Source organism: Fringilla coelebs (assembly GCF_963513975.1).
Source record: "Fringilla coelebs genome assembly, chromosome: 4".
Lineage (NCBI taxonomy): Eukaryota > Metazoa > Chordata > Aves > Passeriformes > Fringillidae > Fringilla > Fringilla coelebs.
The window spans coordinates 15,464,107-15,487,358 of NC_140032.1; the positions used below are offsets into that span (position 1 = coordinate 15,464,107).

Below are 23,252 nucleotides of genomic sequence, written 5' to 3' on the forward strand. Positions count from 1 at the left end.
AAAAAGCAGGATGTGTAACTACAGGTTGTAATTTTGTGGTAGGCAATACTTCCTTCTTTCTCAACACACAGCTGGACAAGCCTTTGTCTGTTTTGATGATTACTCCTCAAATTCAACCATGTAATGAATCACAGTTGTTTTAGAAGTTCACAGATAAATGCAAATTTTTTTCTATTAAACCTATTTATTTTATTTGCTTTTGTAACTCAAATTCAGTTTTTATACAAACAAAGCCCCAACAATTTATAAATAGAAAAATTACGATGTTTTGTCTGTGTTTACACATCTCAGATATGGAAAATGAGTAGGTCTGCCCTAGATTTCCTAACAAAAAGTATAATATCAGTTTTAGAAAACTGGCTCATTACAGGCAAGTTCACACAGTACTCTATGCTTATGTCTATACTGTGCTATATTTTGCCCAGGAGGGGAAGAAAAAAAATAAACCAGAAAAACTTACAAGGAACAGCTGTTTATATACAATGCAGAACAGGTCCACAATGCAAGAATAAAAATTAGAACAGATTAGTATAAATATGCTGTACTACCATGCAAGTACAGGCAAAGAGCAAAGTGTAAAGCCTAAGTAACAAAACACATGAGACACCATTTCAGTTATCCTTAAGGTGTATTTGACTTTCACTTCACCATCTACCACATTTTAATACCGCAGCAGGAGGGGGTCAGCTTTCCTAACATCACACTCCTAAACATGTCACAGACACATTGATCAAAAAAAAAATTAGTTTTCAACCAAATAAAGCATCAGTGTGAAGTGAGGATCATGAGATTTCTCATTACTTGAGCAGTAAAAAGCCTAACAGATAAAACTCCTCAATAAAATACCTCATGGTCTATTTTTAGATTTAATTTAGAGTCCTCATCAAGACACAGTTGCTTTCTGTGTTTTTTTCCTCTGGCACCAAATTCTAAAAAATAGTTAAGTTTCATATTTCCATTTTTAACAATATTTAGCCCAAAAAATACATTACCAATAAAAGAAAACAAAAACATAAAACAAAGTGAAAAGATAGTTTGTTCTCACCTGATAAAATGTTCCTGGTTTGATTCACTACCAAGTCTGGAGTATCATTAAATGCTGCATAACCCTAAAAAAAACAGGTGAAAAAATTATGGCATGCTTCTCCTTGTCAAATTGTTTGCAGGTTTTTTTTCCTTTTATTTAAGGATCAAAAGTACACACATACTAAAATGTATATGGTAATTCTAAGAAAAATATGGTTTTATCACTGCATATTAGAAAAGGTAAAAGCAAAACTCTAAATATATTTCAGATATAGTCTGGTTTCCAGAATACTCTTTGGGGGGAAAAAAAAAATCTTTATTTAAATACACACAAATCAGGCACAGATATCTCAAACTTTGCTGCCTGTCAGATCTCATAGCTCATCTAAAAGCCAGAAACACACAAATGAAGATCCACAAAGTGAAAGGAGTTACTCTGTACCAGCCTAACACCTCCTGTTTCCAAGTCTGTGCCTTCCAAACACGAAATCCATATTACAAACAATGAAATCCAATTGCCTCTAAAGACATTGCAATGCCTTCTTCAGTGAGAAGGGGAAAGAAGGGGTCCACACTATGGGGACCAACTCAGCAGCTCATTTGGACAGAAAGGACGAACCACTGCAGTGGATACTTGAAGCCTTACTCCCTGTAAGCCTGATCATGCTGAAGCAGGAAGGGGTCTCAACCCCTACATACATTCTTTGGTTTCAGAAAGTGCCTTCTAGTCCTGGCACATGTTTTCAGATTCCTAGATTTTTCAACCTCTCAAACGAAGCTATTCTTTTCCTAGGTGAAAATAATAGGCTTTTTGTGCAAAGCCTTGCAAAAATTACTAATAGTCATTACACTTGCTCCATTGCACCAGATGTTAAACATGCGCATAAAGAATTTGAAATAAATATTTCAAGATAGCTGGAATACAATAAAACTAATTAGAAGACCATGGAATATTTTATTTCTTTAGTTTGAACCAAAAAGTAGAGACCATGCTACGGGATCTGTGTTTTTACCTCTTCATTTTTTAAGGACTGTTCTTTCAAGCAGACAACTTGTGAAACATTTTAGATTTGTATTATCCTGGAGATACAAAGCACTGCATTCATAATTTCAAGTGTTAAATCCTGGCAAAACAATGAGAGATATTCAACCACAAAGCAAGTTGAAGTGGCGACAAAAGAATTCTGCTTGAGAAACCAAGGGGAGTCAAGTGATGCACATATCCCAGTTTATTCATTAAGAGTTTAAAAATCTGTCAAGAAACATACCTTTTGAACCAGACTAGAAAGGTCTATTTTAAGGACATCATTGATCTTTGCAAGCTGAAAGCTCACACCTGGCAACTGGGAAGGAAAAACATGCCTGAGTGAGATCGAAGTAGCAATTTTGCTAATTCAGTAAATATTTCAAAGTTAGGAGAGAGGGTAAAGAAAGTGATCTTTAGGAGAATCTTCCTAAACACTCATGAAACCTTTGCTGTACAAAAGCAAAGCTTAACCCTCAGCATTTCTGGGAGGGCAGATTATTTCACTGCCCAGAGCAGCACTTTAACACAGCTGCTTGACACACATTTTATCCTTTTCTACACAGAAGTTGAAAAGAGCGACAGAAATTACCTAGAAACACAGAAAAAGGGAAGGTCACTTATCTCACAAGTGACAGCACACACCAAACTACTGAATGGCAGACATACTACTGGGCTTATTCTCACTTTGAGAGTCTGAAAAATATTATTAAAAGATCTTACCCCACTAAAATTGGCATTGATGTTCAGCTGAGCTAATGAATTCCTGATGATGTTGCAAGTTGAGGCAGCCTGAGCCGCATTGCACGCAGAGTCATTGAGGGTGTTGCTCAGGTGCATTTTAACATCTGTCAAGTTTGCATGAAGTCTCTCTGTTCCCTCCTGCAAAACCTCTACAGAGACACTCACATTTTCTAGTGCTTCCTTTGTTTCTCTGATGGCTGCAAAGATGTGAAATTTTTTAAAAAACCTTTTGTTAGAAAGCAGCCTATAGGTACAGACAGGAAGAGAAAGTGTACATGCATAAATCATCTGATCTTAAAAATACGGATTTAATTACTGCCTCCTTCCCAGAAAAACCCTAGCACAGAAAATTCCAGCACAGAACATGTACTTATTGCATATAAAAATATACATACCACTGATGCTTTTCTACAGAGAAAGTAATGTGCTCAGGTTACTTTTATTGGTATTTCATCCACTCCCCTCTTTTCTACTGTTTCCCTACCTCTCCTTCCTCAGTGGTTTCAGTAAAGAACTTTAACGCTTGGTCATTAGAAACTAAAAGCCCATATCCATCAAATTGTGTTTTCAGTATTTTCCTTATAATCCAACTCACAAATCATACAGCTGCAAGATGAAAGGTAAGGAGCTTATGTTGCATCAGCCAAGCATTAGTGAGTATTCCACACTGCCTGTCTTTAGATTCCATCCCAATCACACCAAGCAAAAGAAAATGAAAAGAACCCCAAACACTGTGCAGGAGTTCAGTAAACAAAGAACTACACAGACACAACTAAGAATACACAAAGTTACAAAAACAAAGTGCACTTCACACCACACAAGGTTTTATTGTGGTTTTTACCTTTGATAGCCCTTTCCACTTTGACTTCAAGAAAAATAAGAGAAATAAAGCAAAAAAAAAAAAGGAGAATGATGACAAGTGAATGAGAGAGAATTAATGGGTTAAAAAAAAAAAAACCAAAACTAAAGTGATTCAAGTTCATGGATGCCTTCCCTTTGCTCTGTAAGCTGCATCTGATTCGTGAAAAAAAGAAGCCTTAAATGGAAAAATAATAAAGGAATATTTTCTCTAAAAAGAGAAAGAACTAAGAATGAGCAATGCCAAACTCAAAGATATAATGAAGAAATGCTGGCTAACACTCTCATAATAATCTTGGCAGTGTACAGGAAAAAATCCCTGACTAATCTGAAAATAATTATGGCTATAATAATTATGCAACTGTAAAAGGATAGTTTTCCTAGTTTCCTTTATATTCAACAGAAAGGGACAGCACCTTGGAGCAGGAAATTCAGATTTCATCCCTATTCAATGACTCCCAAAACTAAGTATCAACAACGGCACGTAAATTTTGATTTAGGTTTTAAATGTATTTATCAATCTTAAGATGAGTGAAATCCTGCTTAAAAGAAATATCCAAGCATGTACAAAAATGGTAAGTTGACTCATGGTATTGCACAAAGCTACCCCATGCTGTGACTTTTTTAGCATGGTAATAGAATATTATACAACAACATGTACATCTTTACCTCCTGCCATTGTCAGAGCTGCATCAAGTGCAGGACGCACTTCTTTTCCCAGCTGTTCTTGAACTCTGGTTCCAAGCACAGGTCCAACATCTGTAGTATGGAGAGATAAAAACAGCCAACACATTATATACTAGCTCAATTTAAACTGTCTTAAACTACCTGCTATCAAACTCTTTACTTAACAAATACATATATTATGTATATACATATATATATGTATGCTTATATACATATGTACAATTTCATTCATACATACATATACATATGAAAACATACATAAATTATTGACCTTTTTTTAAGGCCTGACAGACCTTAAGTGACAGAAGGTAATGCAAAGACACAGTTCTGCTTTAGCTAGCTATAGGTTTATAAATGAAAGAAGTAAATCAAAATATGGTGGAAAATATTCATTAACACTTGACCACGTGGGTAAAGACACACAAGAGTTTCAATAAACTCCACAATATGTATTTCATTGCATTTACTACTCTTTTGGGAACAGGATTTTTTCCACAATTTATCTTCAAGTGGTCCAGCATCTTAACAGGAATTTTGTGGCATAGTCTTTCACTACACACTACGTTTTCATATTGGAAGAGAAACTAAGAAGTGTATTCTTTTCCTTTCTCCCGTTCCTCATGTGTCCAGCAACATCAAGGTCACCCACAAGCCAGCCCTGCTGAAATCCCTTAAGCTCATTTAGCCCCTGTACCCTCATGCAGAACATTCAGCACGGACACCACAGCCCCAGCTCCCCCCACCTCCAAACCCTCCAGTCTCCCTGCCCACAAACAAATGAACCTTGGTTCAGCAAAGCACTGAGCAGAGCTGGGTGAAACCTTCTGCTATGACACATCCTTGAGGTAATCACCAGGTCCTCTCCATTTTCAGATCACAGTAAACTGATTTTTCAGTTGTTTTCCTTTTGATGAGATGGGAATACTGCCTGGTACAGAAGCATCCCTTACTGTCAGCACTATCATGTCTGGCTCGAGTTGAGAACTTCTACCAAGTATTATACACTTTTCCACATTTCCTTAAGGTAGGCAAACTGAACTAATCTACAGTTCTCTAGAGATTCCTACTGCTGTTGATTCCCTTAGGAAAAAATCCTTCTGTACCCAGGTGTCAACATAATTCTGGTATTTCAAGAAAATAAAAGCTATCTTAATTTGATGATTATCTCATCACAGCCCTGTAGGATCTGTTAACTAACATTATAAATTTGTCTTGAGAACAAATAAACATTTAATTTGAAATTTCAGTTTGGAGTGGCTGGGAAGCTTCAAGCTAATACCTGAAATACAAACATCAATTTTTTCTTATTACTGTTATTATTATCATAGACGTAAAGATTACATCTATTTTTTAGACCAGAGTGTTCCTGCTGAGAATTAAGTAGGAAGACTACTTAACTACTACTTAACTACTGCTACTACTACTTTCACAGGCATATTCAATGTGCAATAAAGCCTCACAGAGACAAGACACATTAACATCAGGGTATGCCAAGTTGGCTGAATTGAAAACTACTTTTAATATACATTTTAAACCTACACAGAAGCAGAGATTCTGGACATGAGAATCAATTTACTATAAGTGGCACAATGCCACAGCTGCACAGTTTGATCCCAGCAACAATCCCTCAATCCAACAATGAAACCTGTATGCATTTATAAACACCTGCCACACAATGCACCTTGAATCATTGTGTGTACTGATTATGGTCAGCCCTTTCTATTAGGAATTTTGGAAAGTGAATCTTAAATTACAAGAAAAAAAAAAAAGGTCAATTTTCTGGTTGTTTTTGTTTACCGAGAGCTTTAAATATGATGCCTCATACTGTAACTTTGCTGAAGGGAAAAGTGCAGCAGTTCTAATTCAAATTTTATTTCCTGCTCTTGAACTGCTTGTTCTGAAATGGCAAATACATTAAGCAGCTTTAGAAAGAAGATAAGCTTGGAACTCAACTCCTAGCTGAAGAGAGGACAAAGGTAGAACAAGAAAAATAAACACAGATCTCTCCCACTGGAACTATCACAACTGCTAGTAGCTCTATTCTTGATATTTGGCTCCAATTTTAAGACCTGAGGACAAATATTCCAAAATATTATGAAATTGAAAGGAAAAAAAATAAAATATTAGCCTGATTTATTGGCTAATAATTTAATAAAATACTTTTATTTCAGGAAATACTCTGCATTATACCAGCTCTGAAACATTTTATGTGAAAAGGATTTTAGTCTCACCACTGAGAACAGCACATCTATTTGAAAACCATATTCTCATAAATGAAATTTCACTTTGCACTATGAGCTAATTACATCATCTTATTGAAGCTTTTACAGTGCTAACCCTCTTTGAATAAAAATACTTACTATTTAGGTCAGACAGTGCTTTATCCTTAGTTGTGTTGTACTGGTTCACCAAGTAGTCAATTTGCTGAGAAGAAAATGATTAAAAAAAACTATTAACAGAAGTGAAAAAAGTAACCCTTTTGAATGTGTCAAATAATCACTCTGAAGCAATCAAAATATGTGTGCAAACCCCTCCAAACACCGGCCTTCTACTGTTTTCAACTAACCAAGTATTTTATTTGCAGATCCACACATAAAGTGTTTGATTGGGACATCTACTGAATTGGAACAGCTCTGTGGTCAATGGTTCAGCTCAAAAATATTAACTAGCAGGCACTGTGGCCTCAGAGTGACTTCAAGTCAGCCAGGCCAATAAGGTGTCCTTGTCTTCAACTCTGTTACTTGATTTTCTCTGGCACTAGTTCCTCCTTCATGGAAAGCCACGGCATTGATGTGGTGGCAATTTTGAAACAATCCACTAAGCCAGCAGATTTGTATTTGGGCAGCCTCTCAGAGCTTCTCTGGTGGAAAGGAGTCACCTGCTCTTTCTCAACACAAGCAGTTTTCCTTACCCCCAGGTGGATTTGGCCCAGTCTCAACTTGAGCTCTACCAAAACACCATAACAATGTAGACCAGCAACTCAGTTACCACCAAATCCTAAGTTTGGAAAAAAGGCTAATAACGAACCATCCCAAGTGGAAAAATTACATTAACTTTGAAAAGACATTATTGATTTCTGAATGCTTAAAATAATGAATTCTACCCCCATCAAGCTAAAGTGGAGTAATGGTTAAAACACATGAGAAATGGATTTCCAATTTTAAGCATGATTCAAACGTGTACAAAATATACCTGGCTTGCAGTCTCAAACTTTCCGTGAAATAAAAAAAGACAAAAAAATCCACACGCAAAACCTATTGATCAGTGAATCAATTAAATGACAAAGTAAGGAATGAACCTCCTTCTTCTAACACAGGAGAAAAAAAATAGAGAGTTTCTTACTGAAAAGGCTGTATGTAGGTATATTTTGGCTTATTCATTATTTTGGTCTATCTAGCTTAACCAAAGGACTAAAATTTTGCAGGGCTATAGGTCTCAAAGATTTTGCATTGTCTCCAGCAATGTCCCAGAAAAAGGCAATTCTGTATGACTAATAGTGTTATTGCTCAATACTCAGAGTCTGCAAATCTCCTGTGACATGAACTCTTAACACAGGACTTCTTTTTCAAATCCTCTTATATGCTGTACACACCTCATACTGATGAGTCAAGGACATCAGTTTGAATTTCAGAGCTTTACAGACAATTAGTTGGATACTAGAACTTTTTTCAAAAAACTGTAGCTCTTCTCCTTTCCTCAAGAAGTTCTTACAAATGTGTGTATACATGATACTCAGGCACCTCGTCTGACAAAATGACATACATGAGATACAGCTGATGACTGCATTAACACCAAGGCTAAAAAAGAAAAGGTAATAATACCACACTGAAACTAAAAAACTACTAAGACTTTGACTAACCTCTGGCAGAAGTGTTCAAGTCCTGACACTTTTAAATTTAATACTTAAGTGTTTTTATTAACATTTTAGCTAGTGTCTATTTTTTTGGTCCTCTATTCAAGTAGTTACTTCTACGTAATAGATTTTCTCCTCTGAAGCTCCTGATTGTCAGAACACTGTCAAGGGGACCCCTGGTGGTTTCTGATGTGACTATACTGATCATTCTGTGCTCAGCATCAGCTCCAGACTGACCAAAAGCACTCTATTTCCACAGGGATTATTGGCATGACCTCCAATTCTTGCCATGTACCTCCAGCATCCATCTGTCACAACACCACACACAAAAAAGTCTGGGGAACAACTCCAGATAGGAAAACATTTGAGGCCTCTCCCAAGATTTCTCCTGTTCTCACATAGCCCTGGTCAGCAGAAAAGCACCCCAGAATTACTGTGACAGGGATGCTACCAGACTTGTGGATTCCACATAACTGCATGAATTCCACCTATTTCTAATTTATAAGTCACATAAAATAAAACAGATTAATAAAATTGAATTCAAATAATTAAAATTAATGAAAACCAAGGTAAGAGAAATGTCAGACTTTTTCTGCCCCCTATAAATTCACTAAGAATTGAAATTGCACATTGTCTACAAGTCTTCCTATCTAGCTTTTTTTTTTTCCCAACACAAAACAAGATATGCAGAGGACTGCTTATGGAACTCTAAGGAAAATTTGAAAGAAAATAATCTTTCCTCTTCAGTGTGATACAGTGTGACTTTGGTTTACAGAAAAAACAGTCCAAAATACTCCTGGAAAAGAAGTTATTGTGGCTCTGTCCCAAAGCCCATAGAAGTATGCCCAAAATACAAGAAACAAGAAAGAGCAACAAGGAATCCAAGTTTTTATATCATACTTTTTTTTTTAATGCTTTCCTTTTAAAACCTTTTTTTTCCAAATTATTTATCTTCTGCTTGTGATCTACTAGTTCAGTAGGAGGAAAAGGGCCTACAAGCATCACAGCAGCTGACTCCCAAAATACAGCTCAGCAGTTGTTCAAGCAATGCTGATTCATCAGGGTAACTCCCAAGCACTTACTGCTGTGTGAAAACATCTTACCTTGCATTGTTTATTCTACTTAGTGAGACTGACATACAAAAAATAAAGAAAATACTGCAGGTATACAGAAAGAAAGAATTATTTTTTGCAGTATTTCTTGTTTATACCTCTTCCCTCCCACCCTCATTCCCCATAAAGAAAAAGTTCTTTACCGCTGGAGTGTCGTTAAGGAAAATTTTCAGATCTTTAAAATTACTGTTAACCAGTTTCTTTGCTCCTCGGACTTGGTTAGTTAAATGCTGGTTGGCAGCATATGCACAGAGCACTCCAACACTACAAAAAATATAGATAACAGATATTTGTTAGTGTAAGTGCATATTCTAACATAAGACAGAATCAAAAAATTATAGCACAAAAAAAGTCACTATTATCAAAAGAAAGAAAGGTCTCCACAAATTACTACAGGTTCTCACATACAACATGAGGCAAACTAAGACTGAGCCAAAAGGGCCAATACTGTATTACTAATTCAAAAAAAGGAAAGGAAAAGCGATGTTACCCCAAAGTCTTCTGAAGGTATTAATGTACAACTACTAATCCATTTGCATGGGCACTGTCAGAAAATGTCTATATAGCCTAAGTAAATTGTATGAGATTTACAAAGATTAGGTTCTTTTACAAGTAGCATTAACCTTGACACAGCTACAAGCAAATGCTTGCCAGTTAACTGTGAAAAGCAGTATTTTTCATTTGATAACTTCAGCACGGTTTATTCATAATAACACAATTTATTTACATAATTGCATGGATCATTCAAAAGGACACAAACAGTCCATATTAATGCTAAAATAATATGCATTTCCTGATACTGAAACAAAATGTGGAAAGTAAGCTAGACTTCTTGTCAGCACTGATGATGATTATTTTATATTTGATCACTCTTCATTGTAAAGTTCTCATTGTGGCATGGCAGATCTGCAGAAACAGTAAGTTAAAAGGCAATTAAAGGTCCCAAGAGAGACTTCAAATATCTATCATACATGAACCTTAGTTTTTTGCTTAACTTAGGTGTAAAAGAGACTTAAAGAGAAGGATGACTTTTAGAGATCTCACATTCACAACAGCTAACCTTGCAGACAAGCACCAGAAAAGTCAAGAGTAACCACCAGAGCGGTAACAGCCTCAAAACTGGGCTGCCTACAAAACCATCTGATGGGCTAAGCACTAACTCTGAGATTTAACCAGCAGAAATCTGAGATGCACTCACCACAGGCAGGATTTATCCCCAAAGGGCAGCCACTGCCTTGAGGCCACAGTCAGGTGTGTTACAGGCAATTCCTGGTTGGCACATTTGATAAGTCTCTTACTTTGTATTGCAGCTCAAAACTAGAGAGGCAGTACCCTGAAAGGCCACCAAGGACACCCAAACACAGGGGAAGGGAATCCCTAACACAAATGGTACTGTACTCCTGCCCAACTGTCAAACATCCTAAGCTGGGGTGTCAAGAAGACCTAGACACTAGTACTTTTAAATAAGACTTATAGAAAACATAATCCAGGCTCACTGTGGGGAAAAAGATACATGCTACCTGTAACCCTTGCTACGTGTTTACCCTTGTAAAGAATATGCATTCAAAGGTAGCCATAATACAGCCACATAAATGAAATGATGGAGAGCTAACAGGTACCTAAAATAACACAACCTGTGTATCCTGGCAAGACAGGAGCAAACACCCTGATTTATGATGCTCATCTCCTTCTTCAGTGAATCAATACCAAACGTTCATCTTTATTTTGCTTTTCCTACTTTAGCTTTTCCAAATAATGTAAAGGCTTCTTCTCCTCATAAAACTGGTCACATGTGCAAGAATTTGTTGTTCTGAAAAATATTGCTGAAGGAAAATTCTAATTTCAATTAGAAAATTCTAATTTCAATTTCAAAGCAGCTCACAGGGAGAAATGGAAGGACTATATGTTACATGTCATATCTACTAGGATTCCTTTACTAACATTTTTCTCAATATCCAAAATATTAATGAGAGGATGACAGAGATTGACATGAAGTGGTTGCTTCTCTACCCAAAATTTCACAGCTATGTCTTCAAAACTAGCTGTTAATTAACCTCCCAGAAGTCACTAAGGAACAAAGGGACACACACATTTATCCTCCTACTTAACCTACAGCAAATGGCATAGTTTTACTGCCACTATGACTAACACTCAAGCAGACACTATCACCTACCACCCAAGGAATGAGAACTCAAAATGCCTAAATACCAAGGAACTGAATAACTTTTAATTCAAACCATTCTATAATTCTATGACAAGCATAGTAAACAGTTTAATTTTGAATACAGGCAATATATTATTTTTTTTCACTCTACTGTGATGGCAATTGCTATCAAAATATTTTTAGCTTTTCTTTGTTAATCATAAGACAAACTATCTCAAGCTATCAGGAAAAGCAAACATGTCTATTGCCTCTGAGGCTCAGAGTTTATGACCACATCCCTAATCTTTAGACAGACAGTATTTTTATCCTTTCAATTCTATGCTCAGAGATCAGAAAGGTCAATTGGAGCTAACAAAAGAGTACTTTGTAAGATCTCAGCACAACATCTTTCTTTTGGCTTCCTAAATGGAAGGAGTGGGAAGAAACAAGATAGTGGAAGTACTTCAAGCAGCCAAGGTACTCAGAACAAGTGTGACTACACTCTGAATGTGACTAAACACACAACATGAGAGGAAAAATCTATTTATTATGTAACTGAGCCTTGAGTCAACATTGAATAAGAAGCTATGAGGAGAAAGTCATAAAGCAGGGATACAAAGGACATGCCACTTCTTTAACAGGTTAAGAAAATAGTTTTAATAATTGTTCAGGAGTCCCATATTCCACTCTCAAGTTTCTTGCCAGGTTTAACAGATGCATAGAAATGTTACTACACCAGTTGCAGGGGAGAACCCAAGCTTTTCCTTTAGCTGACCTTGCAAAAAATTTCAAGTCACAAAATAGAAACCTTGAGCTCATTTACAAATTGGAAGAATAGCCCCTTCCTCACTACCACATAAATAATTTTTTAAAATTATGGAATAGAGATTTCTGTATCAATTTTCCCACTAGTTCTTTCAGATACTATTGATTTCCAGGTTCCGAACAACGTGAACAATCCTACAAAGCCAAGAGAACAAATGTGAAGCCTGATGACGTACTTGCCAAGATGCCAAACACCATTTCCATCCTCCAGACGTTACTTTCCCAAACTTCCATTACTTCAAAAAAAGAGGTTACAACACAAGCTCTCTTGGAGGCACAGAAACTGGCTATGTGTTTTCCTATGCAATAACCAAAACATTTTCTATCACCAGCAAATCTGGTATTGCAATATATGCTTTCTTAAAAATCAAATGTTTCTCCCTTGCCTTTATATTGTACAAGAACTAATGAATTAAAGAGAAAACATGCTTGCTAAGCTTGCAGATGACTAGTGAGTAAGATCTAATAACAGGTCTCTGTCCCTAAACTTTCAGTTAACATTTGAAGAAAATAATGTAATTGTTTACGTAAGCCTGGAATATCAAATCTACTTAGCTATGTATTTGATCAATTATTTTTACATCCTCTGCTCTTTAGCAATAGAATCCTACTTTGTAGGGAAACGTATAAAAGCTGTGAACTACCGAAACACTGCATGAATTTTTTACTCAATCTATACAAAAATATTTCAAACAGAAAGTGTATGTACTGGAAAATTACACCCTAAAGGCCTATTAAGATAAACAACTGCATATATAACCACAGATATTCCAACTTCTTTCTTATACCCCTCCTTGAGGAAAGTGTACCTCTCACTTAAGCCCCACCTGCAGAAAGCAGATCTTAAATTGAAAGAAAAAACCTCCAACTTACACTTCCTATACACACCACTCCAGTAAGCTGAGTCTAAAATCTCATTCTAATTACCAGAGCACTACATCAGTGGAAAAGTGAGAAGAAATGTTCATCATGATAAAAATCTACTAGCTGACATATTCTAAAATCTGCATTAACAGCACATATATGTCAGTGTGAACTTGCATCCTGACACATAAGAAAACCCATTCCCACACTACTAGAGTTTTCTAGAGCTGTTGCCTAGATACACAGTCCATTACAAGCTCCACTATCAGAGTCTTTACCCTACCAATACTCTTCACTGTGCATGTAAACCTGTCTTTCCCAGTCAATGAAAGACAATTTGAAACCATTTTTCCATATCAAGGACAAGAAAAAGGAAAAAGGAAAAAGGAAAAAGGAAAAAGGCTCAATGAGAGAATCCCAGAATGTCTGGCAGTACAAGAGAGAGGGAGAAGATGGAGAACATAGACTTAGATGGTAATCCTGAAGAACTCCATCCCCTAGAAATCCTTTCCAGGCCCTCCAGCAGCTGTCTACGTGAAGGTTCCACAGGAGTGCCTTTAAAGCAAAGCTCCACTGGCAGAGGTTTGGGTTCAGGGTACTCTGTGGGATGCCAGCCTTGCCAAACACATCTTCTGAAGCAGCACAGCTCAGGGTAAAGAAGTCTGTAGCATTCCAGTCTCTTGGCAGGGGTCTGGGAGACCTACTCCCAAAGAAGGCTTCCCACGCTTCATGAACTTGAAATTATACCCAAACAATGACAGGGTCTGCCTTAGTAATTTCATTGCACATCTCAATGTAACCCTGCATTGATAAAGATCATTCAAGTTTTCATTCTTTTGCCTGTCTGCAATTATCCATAAGCATTTTACTAACACAGGACTGAACTCTTCTGGTTATTGTTATTATTGTTATTACATATTCAGCTCTGGCACAGTCCTTGAGAAGCATGATTTTGGGAAGAATTACAGGTAAACCTTCCACCTAAGCTGAAATTGCATAGAAACTTCAGGAAAAAAGCAGGTAATAAAGTTTCCACAAAAAAATCACCACAAGGATACTTTCTGAGTACAGTACAAGACACGTAGAAACAGTTTTAAGTAAACCTCAGGCTTCCTCTAAGTATCTTTTTTTGGGGCAATGGCTACCAATAACACTGTCCTTTCGTCTTACAGCACAGCAGTAAGCAAGCTGACATGGGCTTAAAATAGATACAGGCATGGCATCTTGTCACTTGCTAAAGAAGATCCAGGAAGGGCAGGAGAACCTTTCTTTGTACAGAGGCATACTGGAGACTTGAGCCCTCAGTCTGGGATCAGTAATATTAGCCTCATAAAGTTCTATCTTGCCTTGCACATCACTCACAGCATTACAGACTTAATCAAGGAGTCCTCATATGAGATTATCTCTACTCAACCTTCAGACTGATTTCAGGCAACACCCTCCACTTAGGGTAAGTATCTGATACATCATGATGTCGCATAAAAAGGGGGCGGGGAGGGAAGAGACATTAAAGAGGCAATTTCCTTAGTTCTGGAAAGCGTATTAATTGGGATCACTGATCTGCTAGTCACAACCTGGGGAGAAACACTTGCCTGTGCTGGCTGTGCTTAATCCCACAAGGATAGCTGTCAGCAAAAGCACAGGTTAAAGAGACCAAAAAGGGAGACAATTTAATTTTTCTACTAATAGGCAGCATTCCCCAGTCATTATAGCCAGAAAGCAGCATGCTATGCTGCAACACAGAGTCCTGCAATGTGGTGGAAAGACAGCAGGCAAGCTCTGTGACCTACCTCCAGTTTCAACAAGGTAGTCTCACACCTGAGGAGCTGCAGCTGTACTAATCACCAAAGATTAGGAACAGGCCTGCCCTTAATAGGCCACAGCTGTGTCCAATAAGAAGAGTGCTGCAAAAGAGTGGGTTAGCTGGTTGAGAAGAGAGATGGGGTTTGTTGGCTGAGCTGTAAAGGAGTCAGTGCTGTGAGGAGCTGCCCATGAGAAATCACTGAGAAGGTATGGAACTTTTACAATAAGATGGCAACAGGGATGCGTATATCACCGTACACCATTCAGTTTTCGAGTTCTCAAATTCTTCAGGGTCATGCTTGTTAGTGATGTTTGGGAGAAAAGAGCATGTTCCCATATTTGATATCAGCCTATCCCCTATGTGAGCATAAGCAAGGTCACCATTTGTCATGACACACAGTAATAGAAAAAAAAAAACAATTTAGATTACAGCAAAGTGACAAAGTGCATCCCATATGACTGAACAGTCACACTGTATAGATCAAAACACTGTTTTTCTTCTTTAATATAATGATAAAATAAGGATAGTAGGCAGGTGAAAACATGAAGAAGTTAAAGGAAAACAGAAAGCCTGAAAGCAAACGATGTATTTTGAAAGCAGGAAGGAAGAAATCTTGATTGTAGTTCCTCATCACCCATTACATACCCAGCACAGGAGTACAGTCCTAACACCAACAGTGCAAAAATGTCTCCAAACTCCAGGATTTACAGGGAGTGCATGCATGGTTTAAACAACACAGGACCCAGAAGAAAACCCACTGTTTTGAACCAGCATAAACATCTGGAGTACAACAAATACTGAAAGAAGTCACTTACTTGCTTTTTTCACCACCACAGCACTACCAAGAACAAGGCAGTATATGATATCTCAGGCTCTCTATAGGATGGGGGCAGAACATAGGATACAGTCTCTACAGTGTTCAAAAGTGTAATGCAACATTCTGCAACTGCTGTTTTGAGACTGGCAAAAATGTAATTTGCCCAATACAAACATAATTTTTTTGTTTGTTTCACACCTATATTCTGCTCAATTAAGCACCTGTGGATAGCAACAGTGGCAGCATTTTTTATAATGCAGTTACATTTTCTTTAATAAGCAATAATTCCTGCACCTGTAGGCTAGTACAGTAATATCATTTGTCATGTGACACTGCAAAATAATGCTATACCAAGGTTCATATTGTTCTCGTTATCACACTTGCCTTATTATTAAAGAAGCAACAAAAAGAAATGTTGCAAAACAGCTCCTCTGACAGTCAGCATTTTTCTTCTGTCTTTGATGCATTTCCCCACCACAGTTGTCACAGCAACGACACATACAGAAGCAAAGTCCCACAAGAGGCAGTAACAAAATAAATAGCAATCCCAAGGCTGCGGAGACTATAAAACCGATTTCATAGTAGATGGCCTGTAATTCAGACAAAAATAGTGGTAACAGCAGGTATCACACAGTAACTGCAATCAATATAGAGCAAATAATTAAAAGTCAAACTACAGACTAAACCATCTACTGAGTTACTGAGGTTATGGAATTGGTATATTTTGTCAACAATTGACAACTTTTCTAACAAAAAGATACGTAACATTGTAGATACTGATAGCTAATAATTATTTTCCTAGAGTATTAGCTAGGCAAACTACAAGAATGAGTGCTAAGAGATAAGCAGGCTCACAAAAAATAAATGTGAATCAGTGCAATGGAAACAGGTTAAAAATGAACACATCTGAATTCCCAGACCACAAATTTACTGTTTCTCACATCTGTTTCCAAAAAAGGCTCCACAAATGTCAGCAAGGCTAACTAGAGCAACACCTCATCAGGGGAAAAGGAGGCTTCACTTTTTCTCCATTTCCTTCAGTTAAGAGTAGAAAAATTCACCTGAACCTCAAAGGGAAGTATTTCACTGGATGATCGATTACAATGGCAGGGGTTACTCCAAAGGGCTGAATTTAAACCTGCCTAAGGACTGGAAAACATGAAGAAACAGACATTTTAAGATCTCTCAGGTAAAGACCTTTATTCTGCTGCCAAACAGCAAAGCAGCAGCAGCTAAAAGGATGCTTTCAGAAGCTGGCAGGAGAGAAAGGGAACGATGCAATGCAATACCCTGACTTCTTTTCACGCTGCAAGAGCCCTGGGACCAAGAGTCTGGGCCAGGCAGCCCTGGCAGGGCCCTGCACGAGGCACTGTGGCTCCCAGGGGACACACTGAGAACTGGCCATGCTGCTTCCCTCTGCTGAAAACACAACCCAGCCAAAACCAGGCCAGGGAGGTGTATGTGCACAGAGATAGCACAGTGTGGGCACACCCCAGGAGTCTTTCTTCCCTGATAAGTCTTCTCCTTTCCTTTCCCCATCTTAGGGGAACCAATTCTCACACTAGTACTTTGCTGTTTACAGATCCACCAGCACAAGGGCAACGTGGCAGCAAAAGGATGAAACTGAGACTGTATAACTGTCCTCTAAAATAAGTTACAATTTCTCACAAGATATCAATCATGCTCTAGTTACAGCTTTGCTGATGCCCTTCTTCACAATCCCTAATTACCAACTGAGCCAAGTACAGCAATTACCACCATAAGCAGAGTTGCAAATTTCTGCCCTAATTACCAATTCTAGGATGAAAACTACTCTTTTAATTATTACTAACTGCTTGTTAAAACCTGTGCTTACTTCTGAATACTGTGAATTGCATGTTTGAAAGAAGAATTTGGCTGGATTTTGCAAAAGAATCACTGTTTTCTATGTAGCTGAACACTTCAAAAACTAAATGACAGCATGGTATTTTAAGATAGGTTAGATGGAAAAACAGTATTTAAAGTAACATTAAAAATGGCTAGGGATGTTTTAGCAGCAGCACAGACAAGGTTAGTTTCTTTTCGAAGCTGTACATCTACCATAAGACATTACCTGAAGAGTCAGGACAACATTTTCTGGCTGTGGAAGTCAAAACAAATGGAGAATGCGTATAACACACAGGCAGCATGCACAAAAAACAAATCCCATGAATAAATAACCATGACTAGATCATAACAGTTAACAACACAGAAACAATAACAAACAAGCCACTAAAGTAAAATAATGCACAGAAGCACCATTAAATAATTATGGAAAAATATTTACAATAAAATACATAGCAGCTATTTTCTGGTTTCCTTGGTGAATGAAAGGAATCTAGGATTTGTCCAAAACATACTTTCATCTTAAAACAATAACAGACCAGTTACTTCCACATTGGGCATCTATTTCATGTAATTCCCAATATATCTCGCAGATGGCCAGAGATTGCATTATTTTGTGGTTTGGTGATTTCTTCATGAATTCCACCTGTCATAACTGATATGATATTCTTGACTAACTTTTTCTTCTCAGTGCTTATTTTAGTTTAGTAGCTCCAGTAGCAGTTTGGGATCTTAACACATTTCACACAAAATTCATTCTCACTTTCAATTAACCATGTGGAGGTTCAATTTAAATTACTCAAAAGAAAAAAAGAAAAGGCATTCAAGAATGACAGTGCTTACCTATTTTCTAATCTGTAGAACCAGAAAAACACTGAAAACTAAATATTCAATGACAGAATTTCAGAAGAACTCCATTTCAATGGAAAATTAATTTCTTTTATTTTCCCCTTCATCTCTGCCTGCCGAATTCACAGCTGACAGTGCTTTTCCCTTTCTCCTAACTGGAAGAAAAGCAGACAAGCTAGAGATGGCAAGACCCTTCAGCCCAAAGTCTGATGTGTGAGAATCAGAAATGTTCAAGTTTTAGCAATTTTTTAATCAGCATAACACACATCCTTTTGAAACCTCTACTGTACAGCACTACTTAAAATGTTCAAAATCACATTTTGAACATATTAACATATTTTCTCCTGTATCAATGGAAGGATGACTAGTGCTTTCCCTCCCTTATTAATCTGGTAGCAAGTATGATTTTGAACATCTCAAGCATGCAGCCTCCCAGCAGAAGCAAAGCAGCGAGCTGGCTCCCCTGAGCAGGCATGGCTCAGCAGCTGGGCTGATCTGGCAGACTGCTGCCCCTGGCAGGGCATGGGGAGGTGTTCATTGTTAGAGTCCAACTGGGAACACTAGGGCACACAGCCCAGAAGTGGGAAGGGTCTCCTGGGTCACTAACACATTCCATAAATAGGTTAAAAAAAATGATAAAAAGGAACAACAGCAGAAATTTAACAGGATAAACAGGGGAAGCAGATGTCCTGTTCCTGCTACTGAAGGACTGTTCTCAGTTCTTGGTGAGCAAGTCTTCTTCTCACACATCCATTTCGGCCCCCATGCTTCAGTGCTAGCCCTATATTTTGCCCAAGAAGAACCTTCTTCCTCGTGCTTCCTCTTCACATGTATTTCAACAGAGTAAACACATCCCTTATCAACTCTTTTCCTAAGCTAAGCAAACTCTTCCAGTTTCACTTGAAGATCCACAAGTTTCCTGGATCACCCTAACAGACATTTCCTGAACTCATCCTAGTCTGAATTCATTCTTCCTGAATCTGAGTGATCAGAACCACAGGCAAACATTTCTAACTACTTATTCACACTCTTCAGCAACACTCACACTCCCCTGTCTCCATTGGAAATTCTTCCAGGGGCACATTTACAGCCATGCTGGCTGCTTCACAGCTGATTCTCACTGATGCTTGTCTTCTGAAGCACACTCTTACTTGTCCCAATATATTTTCATTTTCCAGATCTGTTTCAAGGTTTTGCACTGTATTCAGATCAGAATCTGGACTGATGAATGTCCCGCATCTGTTCTGCTTCTTAAGCACTCCTGTATTTTAACTGCCACTCTTTAATCACATCCCCTACATAGGACTAGTCTCAGATTCCTCATGACTTATGTACTGGTTACTAAATACTCTGCTTGTGGTCTGGGATACCCCTTATGGTCTGTCAGTCTTGTCCCGGACTCTCCCCTCCAAGCCCTACCCTTATATTCTTCCCTGGGGATGCAGGAACAATCTGTGTGCACCACTCTCTAGAGTCCCACCAAGCAAGCAGGTGGGATCAGAAAGAGTCACATGCTGCAGCATAACAACAAACCCCACAAACCAGGATATCATGCAGAGCCTATCAAGCTACTGGAGAAACAGGCTTGCTGTTGGGAAGACACCAGTAAGGCCATGCTGGTCACAGCACCAGCTCAGTGTCTGTGTGCAAGCACCATGCCCACCCTCCTGACGGGCACACTGTACTGTGGGCACCAGCAGCAAGCCGCTCCTATGAAGTAACTTGTCCACTGCCTGGGCACACTTCAATTCCTACTGCAGAAACTCAACTCCTACTTCAGAGGTGGAACGCTGCTCCAGAACAACCCAAAACTTAGATGCACATTCCATTCCATCTTCTTGCTAATATATAAATAGTATATTTATAATATAAATTCAGCTTTTTGAAAACAACAGGTGAAGCTTACATGAGAGCTAAGCAGTAATGGTTATATCTAAGGTTTTTGAAATAAAGACTGATTTTTCAATCCAAAGAGCCATCAATCTTTGTGCAACAATCCCATTACAGCTGGAATTTTTAAGTCATCTTTAACTACGAGTAGTTTCTTTACAGTGGCTTGTGGAATTTTCTTTATAACTGGTCTCACATTTTTCAGGAAAACATCATCCTTATTATTGAAAAACATCCATATTTGTGTTCTGTTCATATACTTTTAAAATACTAACTCCTGTTTTAGAAAGAAACCTGAATTTCAAAGTCATAATTTTCATTATTTTATGCAGATACACACAGACAATTTACCTTTTGATAATCGCCCTGTGTATTTCCAAACTGCTGCTGTGCTAGTTTTCTGATGAGATCTGAAAATAAGCAAGAATATTCCACAGTTTTAAACAACATAATTTATAAAAGCGGAGGAAAGAGAATAATATGAATTCTACTATTAGGTTGGCAAGATGAAATTAGGAACAGCAATCAAAAGCATAGGCAAGCATGTAAGTGTCCCCATAAATCTGTATAATAACAACATTTCTAATCAACTATGTGTTTTATGAGCTCACAGGAATATAGCCAGGTTCTCTATCTATTAATCAGTTGCTACTAAAATACAGTGAAGGTTTGTCCAAGGTCTTCCTCTGTACTATAAAATAATTAAAAGTTTATCACATATGTATCAATTACTTGGACAATGTTTTGAGTGTCAGTTTTGCTTCATGTTTATGCCAAGTACATACATGCACAAATATACACACACATATGATATACACAGCATTAGATACATAATGTGCAAAACAAGCATGCTAATGATGACTTCTTGACTGAAGGTTACAAAGATAATCCTTATCTTGCCAAAATTATCCCACTCCTTTTCCCACCTTTTATTTCTGTATTTTATTTTTTGATCTCTGGATCAACAGGGAGTATGTAACCCCACCAAAACAAATCAGAAAGCCTAACATGTGACTATTTACTGTGCATCGATCCAACACTCACTCTAACTTACAATATATAAAATCACAGCAATCACAAAAAAAGGCAGGAATTTAACACAACTAGTGCCACCTTCAGTAAACCCTGGCAACTGCAACAAATGGATCCCCTTTTTGGGACATCACCAGCCTACTGTTATCAAGGTTTTGACAACCCTATGGACACTAAATTGGGAACAGTGGCTCCCAGCTACTTCTGTGTCACCCTGCACTCGAAGGAGAAGGGCACCACCAGCTCTGCAGAGCCTCTGCCTCAGAGAAGCACCAGTGGCCCTGGGCATGCTCCACGCTATGCAGTGTAAAAGCAACGGTGTTTGCACCTTCAGGAGAAATAACTGACTGAACTTCTGGTCTCTGATGAGGAGGACGCACGTCAGGAAGGCAGACACTACACCTCAAACAGCTCAAGGAAGAACTCCACAGCCTATGCCCATACAGAGCTGGACTTCATCCTACTATTGCCTTGTTTTTAGTCTCCCCATGTGCAAATTAACATAGTTAATAAACAACCTCCAGTTGGAGGATAAAAACGTCCAGTAAGTTACCTAACCTGGAGATCCATAAAGGATCTGAAGGTGTAATACTGACTGTTCACCTCCCCAAAACACAAGGCCTCTCAGAATTTATTGTAGCACTCGTAAAGTATGTTCAGGGAGTTCACAAGGGTTGTGATCTCACTCCACGCATGGCTCAGGAAAAATCCGTAAGCAAGCAGTGTCTATAGCTCTCCCTCCTCAACATCCCACAGTAGGAACATGGACTCGACTGATTGAAGAGATCCTGAAGACTTCCTCACAGAAAACTGCCCATGGAAAGAGAACACACTACAGCAAAGCACCAACTCCTGGTTTAAGGCAGGTAGTCCCTACAAGGGAGCTGCAGTCAGAAAGACTGCCAACTAAAAAACAAAAACAACTGTTAATGCATCAGTCAAGTGCCAAGCCACAAATCACTCCTTGCATACAGAGTAGATTCCAAAACACAGAGTGCCAGTGGTACGTAAGCAAGGACTCTATTCTGAGGCAACCTTGTTTTGGAAAGACCATACATAAAGTACAAGATAAGGCTGAATCTCACAATAGGAGAAATGAAACTAAAACATACATGTAATAAGCGCCTAGAAGCACAAAAGAGTTACGATCCCTGCAATTCCTTTCACACTACATCTTGGGAGTCATAAAACTGCTGAAAGAAAAGGCACACACCACTGCATGGGCAACACAAAACTGATCACTGCTGCAACTCTGGAACATCTCTCACACTGGGACCAGCAGAGTCCTCCCTGAATGGAGACCATCTCAAGCAGCATCTGTGCTTCTCTGAAAGCTTCATTAACAAGGAGATACAAATCTAAGTGAGGCAAAACTTCACAAACCCCAAAGATGTAATTCACACTGGTTGTTAGACATTTTTTTCTTCTTCAGCAGAGGTAACATTTCTTTCTTCCTGCTTCTATGCCACATAAATAAATTTAAGAAATTTGGCTGCATGAAATAATAAATGCAATATTTTTTTTTTTTTTGCAGCTAGATGGCTTTCAGCATACAGGAAAAGGGGTAAAACAATTCTCTTGTTAACACATTGATTTAACTACTTAGCAATTTGTGACAGCCACTGATGAGAGACTGACCAGCTCCAATTAGAATGTGATAGGAAGGAATAAAAAGGAAAAGCTTTTGTGATTCTCCATGAATGAAGCAGCACAGACTGTGAGCAGGTGATCAAATGCAGGAGCCAAGTACCCAAGATTCTATGGCATCACTTTCCTTGATGCTGCTCTGAAGGCAACCAGAAGAGCCCCCAGCAACCTGCTCTCATTTCCAGGCTACTCCTAACTTTGAGGTTCATCCTGC

At 38.2% G+C, this 23,252-nt stretch overlaps 1 protein-coding gene across 1 annotated transcript in view; it reads right to left on the reverse strand.

Moving 5' to 3' along the window:
* Positions 1–23,252, reverse strand: part of PROM1 (prominin 1) — a gene marked incomplete at both ends in the record, with an annotated part of 51,102 nt that overhangs the window by 14,016 nt on the left and 13,834 nt on the right. The window contains 10 exons of the mRNA XM_084204516.1: positions 1,046–1,109; positions 2,295–2,369; positions 2,774–2,991; positions 3,636–3,659; positions 4,322–4,411; positions 6,700–6,763; positions 9,448–9,568; positions 16,136–16,347; positions 17,850–17,876; positions 20,711–20,769. Of these exons, the coding sequence (XP_084060642.1) occupies positions 1,046–1,109; positions 2,295–2,369; positions 2,774–2,991; positions 3,636–3,659; positions 4,322–4,411; positions 6,700–6,763; positions 9,448–9,568; positions 16,136–16,347; positions 17,850–17,876; positions 20,711–20,769 (954 nt within the window). The remainder of the gene's footprint in view (positions 1–1,045; positions 1,110–2,294; positions 2,370–2,773; positions 2,992–3,635; positions 3,660–4,321; positions 4,412–6,699; positions 6,764–9,447; positions 9,569–16,135; positions 16,348–17,849; positions 17,877–20,710; positions 20,770–23,252) is intronic.